Source organism: Micrasema longulum, unplaced genomic scaffold (assembly GCF_059751315.1).
Source record: "Micrasema longulum isolate JH-2025_06_02 unplaced genomic scaffold, ASM5975131v1 h1tg000171l, whole genome shotgun sequence".
In the NCBI taxonomy this organism is placed as follows: domain Eukaryota; kingdom Metazoa; phylum Arthropoda; class Insecta; order Trichoptera; family Brachycentridae; genus Micrasema; species Micrasema longulum.
This window is the reverse complement of record NW_028277376.1, coordinates 219,763-225,762: the sequence shown is the minus strand read 5'-3', so window position 1 is coordinate 225,762 and position 6,000 is coordinate 219,763. Positions and strand designations below refer to the sequence as shown.

At 32.7% G+C, this 6,000-nt stretch overlaps 1 protein-coding gene across 1 annotated transcript in view; it reads right to left on the bottom strand.

Annotated features, from left to right (window-relative positions):
* Positions 1-389: 389 nt before the first annotated feature.
* LOC148284001 (uncharacterized) overlaps positions 390-6,000 on the bottom strand; it is a 42,593-nt gene continuing 36,982 nt past the window's right edge. Inside the window, exon 3 of the mRNA XM_088242848.1 lies at positions 390-1,650. Coding sequence (XP_088098974.1) covers positions 422-1,650 — 1,229 coding nt within the window. The 3' untranslated portion in view covers positions 390-421. The remainder of the gene's footprint in view (positions 1,651-6,000) is intronic.

Below are 6,000 nucleotides of genomic sequence, written 5' to 3'. Positions count from 1 at the left end.
TTGATTGAACATTTTAATTTTTGCTCGTTGGTCAAATTAAACAAAGTAAAAAAGAACGGAATTTTTCGAAATCATACATTTTTTTGCATCAAGAAATTTCTTCAAAAAACATTAATTATATAAAACATATAAAGTATTGAAATAAGAATTCAATGATTTTAAAGACCTAAATAAATAATCATCCAGGTGACCATTGTAAAATGTCTGATCGTAAGTTTTGTATTGAATATTTAACTTGAATCATAATTAATATGAATGCTTAAGCTTAAAATGATTGACCTTTATTTCATAAATTGAGAAAACGATTGATTATGTATGTAATTAAGTATTAAATTATGTTGTTATGGTTAAACATTTGAGCATGAAATCAGTTAAATAAAAGACAGAAATATTGTTAAAATTCTTTATTCTAAAAAATTGACTAGATATTTTTAAGGACTTTGTTAATATTAACAACTAAATCACCGGCGAGTCGAAGTAGCGTGTCATCCTTCACACTAAGGTTTGTGTAAAGTTGACAGTCTACTAGTTCTGATTGGCAAGAGGCCTTATAGTGGTGGAGTAGGGCCTTAGAGGTCGGTACAGCCCTAGCACGCTCTGCTCCAGCCAAAGAACTCAGGGCATAATGGTTGAATACTGTCAAAGCCCTGGAAGTTGACACGAAACTCTTACTATACTCAGGAGCTGGGCTGACATACGCAGAACGCTGAAGATGCTTAAAAGTATGAGGAAGAGTATCAATCGAATTCCTTTCATCGTGTTTGTCACCATCTTCTGCAATAATTGTCTCGATACTTCCAAAAGTATTATTTACACTGTTTATATCCGCCTTCATCAATAATTTTCTTAAACTATTTTGACTTCTCAGTTTTGAATCTTTTATATACAAAGATCTCCTGAGTTTATTTGTCTGAACGGTGGTAAATTCTTCATTAAAAGAATCAAAGAAGAAAGCGTTGCTGACAGCTAACGATGCAGCTCCAGGAGGTTCATTTTCGAGGAATTTTAAATCGTCTAGTAACTGACTCCAATTTTGAACGCTTCTTGGTACAATTATTTCGTCTATATCTAATGGGATTATGTACTTCGATGTTCGCAGATTCCTGTAAAGACAGTCGTTGTATGCTAAGAGATGGTCTCTTCTTCTTTGCCACAGCGTAGCCGCTGCAGGACGAGGAGCATCACGAACCGAAGCGATACCTTGCTTAGTGTAATATTGAAGTACATCTCTAACTTCATGCGTAACATAACTAACATAGAGATCAATTTTTTCAGCTCCGAGAAGCTTGAGTAATTCAAACCATTCAACAAGTCTTCGAGATATATCATTTTGAAAACTCATGTCTTTAACACACACTGTAAAATTTCTTGTGAAATCACTAACGTCTGATGGTTTCACTACTAAAATGAAGGAACTTTTTCCACAAGGATCTTCGGTAACTGTTGTGATAAAACTTTTTGCCTTTGGAGACGTCAATGCGCAGGATATAAGGAGAGGTGTAACAGTATCCCTTGTCGCAGGATCCCATTCGCTCCACCAAATCTGGGAAACAGTTGCCTCAACGACTTCCAGACTTCCCGCAGAACCATTTTCTGCATTCGATGTCCACGTTTGGCAGTAGAACGACCCCAGCTCCTCGATTGGTGTTCCTGGAACAAAAAGTTAAAATGAAATAAAACATTACACATTTGATTCAACGTACGAGTTGATACTTTGTGCTTTTTAGGGACGCAATTCATTTATCGAGACTTTAATATTGATTATAAAATGAATAAATAAAGTCTACACTACGCATATTTTTCCCGGTATCGCTTACGGCAAACCTGAAAGCGAACATTGTTCTGCATTGAAGCTCCAGAATTCAGCTAACAGATGCCGGGGTTGCTGGCTAGGAATTCCCTACCCCAACGCGTTCGAAACATTCGGGTTAACAGTATTCAACCCAGCTAAATATTTATCTGCCGACAAAGAAACAGAAGGAGATTCAAGACGGTTCTAAGAACTATTATTCGGTACTTGATGAAGCATAATCACGGCATTTTTTGTGATGCTGACAAACGTAATGATTTCAGGAAAAATATAATAAATGTTTTTTTTTATATAAATATGTACGTGTTGAGATATTTTGGAATGAAATAATGCAGCAACGAAAAAAAATACCGGGCAAATACCTAAACATCCACATACCTTATTCTAAAATGTTCTCTATCTCTGTAACTAAATATTTTAATTATTAGTAACCGACCGAAACAAGATTTTCAGTCAAAACCGAATCCGAAACCGAATTTTAGCTAGTTTTGGCTGAAACCGAAATTTATAAGTCACTTTAAAACGCCTAAAATTAGGCATTTTTATTGCTTAACGATACACGTTCATCAAAATAAATGTTAAATAAAATACACAATAAAATAAAAGGCATAATTTTAAAAAGTAAATTTGTTTATTTTTAGCGCCCATTAGTTGATTGTTATGCTATACATGTAACTTATATATTATAATGGCTAAAGGATCTTTTTTTTATATTATAATTACTTATTAAAATGGAAAAAAGAGATAATAATTGCTGTCCTTGCGACGGACTAATCTCTCAGGACGTCCTTCATAGATTACACGATTGTCCTATGTTTGATGCCGAGAGGTTAAACTCGAAAACAAATGTGCGCTAAATACGGCCAATTTTTTAACTGACCCACTGTCCTGGACCCTCATTTATATCTCAAGCGCCCTCATTTTTTTTTCTCACTGGCATGGGCCCCTTGCATGTGAAATCGACCCTGGGGATAGATACAGGCCACTTTAGTAATGACTGGTCTAAAGCAGTAAAAATCGTATTTTGCTGTCTTTTCAGTGGCATACAAACGAAAACCTTGTCCCTTGTGCTAACTAAGCTACTCAGAGATTTAAATTTTCAATTCGATAATAAATATTTACGTCTAATATTGAGAAATAATCTTTTATATGTTGTACTATCAAAATTTTAATACTCGATTCGACAAACAGCTCGATTATTTTAATGCTCTTTTGCACGATGAATAAAAAAAACATTATCTTGTTCCACGAAGAAGCAATTTATTCACAAAGTGATTATCGTGAAGTTCTCTGGCAATGTGGGCATTGGCCGAACAGAAAATAATATCGATCCGGAGCACGCAATGATCTGAATAAACGTGTACGATTCTACATATTAACTACTGGTTGCGGAGCGTTGAAGCACGAACAATTCAATTAGATTTATGAATGAAGAAGCTTGAGATTATTTTACCCTTTTAAAAGACTGCTAAAAAATACATTTGCAAGCAGTGCAGTAACGTCGTGTAAGAAAAATACTAGATATTTTAATAACTGGTGTTTATAAACAGAACTTTTACATTTATATACTAGTAAATAATCTATTTCCCATAATTTACAATAATAAAAACGTAATGTTGGTATGTTATTGCAAAAAAAGACATAATTATTTTTGAAAAACCAGAGAGATATATTATATTATGGTATCAATGTTATGTGACGTCATAGCCCCACAGGAGTTAAAGAATGATGCCTAAAAAATGACATAATATGTATTTTAGGACGAAAACGACTTAACTAAAAAAAAGCTTAAAGTGAGTTAAGATCATAAAACGACTTCAATGAACATTATCCATTTTTTGCATTTAAAACAACGCAACATTCGGGTTGGAATTGGGCAAAACCGTAACATCGGTCTCTTTATTACTCAGATAATTTAGATTCCGTGCCATTATGGATTATGGAAGCGACGCAATTAGTGTTGTGTTTACATTGCTGTGTAAAGGACGCAACGCAGACAAATATATAGTGGCCGAAAGCCGGTTTAGTCGATTTTATTCCCATACAAATGGCATGTTTACTTTATTTTGTTTAAATATTGAAATGATCAATTAAGCTTTGTGATTTTTTCGTTCCGACCTACCGATAATCTTAGTGACTCATTTAAGCGAATGTCATTTTATTATTTAAATTATTGATAATCTTAGTGACTTATTTAAGCTAATTTCATTTTATTATTTAAATTATCGATAATCTTAGTGACTTATTTACGTTAATGTCATTTCGCGAATAAATAAAAGCATTTGTTTGGCGACCTGACCTGACCAAAAAATTATGTAATTATTTTATTTATCTAAGTGCTGTTGTTTGTTTTGTTTTTTTTTTTTTAAAAAGGAAATATTTGAGTTTTTATTATTCTTTTTTTTAAATTTTTTTTTTATCAATAAATTTCATAAATGGTACATGTTTTTAAAAAATTCTATACATAACTACTTTTATAAATCTAGTAAATGTTATCACTGTAACTTTTCAAAAAAAGAGACTAACTTGGAGAGTGACTTACACTGTGCTAGTTGTTTATTTATAAGAGTTTATATAATTTTGAATATATTACAATAATATTTATAATAAATATTTCGATTTTGGGGGCATTTTCAACGAGTTGTAAATAACTCAGTATAAGAAAGTCCGTCGAGTCGTGAGTCCGCATCACTAGCCATGGGACCACAACCCGATTCAAAATCCAATAAATAATGACTTATTAAATAAATGTCTTTTATTAATTTATTTAAATATGTTTTATTTACGCTTTCTTTCATAGATTCATAGCTGAAAGCCTTCAGTATAATTTTTAACTCAAAATTTGGTGCTTACATAAAAAAATACGAAGGTATCACAGTTTACATTCTTCTTTTGCAATTTCCCAAAAAGTTGACTATTTAGTTTTTTCGTCGTTTGAGTCGTTTTCGTCCTAAAGGGGAGATATTATAATTTAGCAATCTTTCAATAAATATCTTATAGAACAGAAAAATTCCTTTCGAATGATGTAGAATCTTTGCCATTTTGTTTTACGTTTGGTGCTAATTTTTAAATTTGGAAAAAAATATACAAAACTTATGTTAACACCCAATATAATAATAGTTCTAGTGTAAAAAAATATACCCGTCTTGTACAATAAATACAATTATGTGAATATTTTCACGACTCCATGCTCGCTCATGCATGAGTAATGTGGGTAGATTGAAGGCGAAGTAAACACTTTGATGGTCCCTAAAACCAGTCAGTAATTGCTTATTTCACACCGGTCATAGAAATCCACACGAGGCGACACGGTATTTGGGTGAACTAATTTTTAATGTATCTATTTTTTGCAACGGTGAGAAATAAAAAATATTTGCGAAGGGAATATGGAAGTTAAAGCAATTACAAGGTTTATGATCTGTCATTGGTTAATTCTGCCTATCTTTGAACATCCACATTTTCTCAACTTTTAAATAGCTAAAACTTTTATGATATGGGTGAGATTCATCCGGCTGAACCATTTCACCTACTAGGCAACAATTGAAAACAATTTTGTAATTTCCGGATTTGTTGATGTTGTTGTGACGTCAAGATTCGTGATAATATTCTAAACAAATTTCAATGACCAGAAACAAATAATCATGAACCACGACGTGTTAGGGGCGTGGCCAATGGAATGTCCGTTTTTGCGGGAATTCAAATTTACAAATCTAAGTATATTTTTATGCCACTAATTATTAGCAAAAAAAAAAATTTTTTGATTGACAGCATTTCCCTATTAAGTATTTGTGATAGATCCCGTCACTCATCCTCTAGTTTGACTCTAGTGTGGTATTTAGTATAAGTTTAAAAGGAAACGTGGTCTGTCTTCTCTTCGTAAAAACGTATTCTCGAATTTTCACCGTGGATTATGACACTAAAGCAGTATTTTTTTACACAATATAGATGTATTTACCATGAGCGTGTCTTCAAGGTTTTGATTTTTCAATAAATAGTTTTTTATGGGAGCTAGAACCATCCAAAAACTCTCAAAAGCGCCCAGTTTTACCTGCTGTTTTCGGACCTACGCCTACGATATTTAAATATGATGACTATTTTTGAAAAACGTAAAAAATACCGACACAGATATTTTATTTTGATACTCTTTCTAAAAATAAAAACGCAGTATGGCGGAGGCGTTTGCGAGAGAG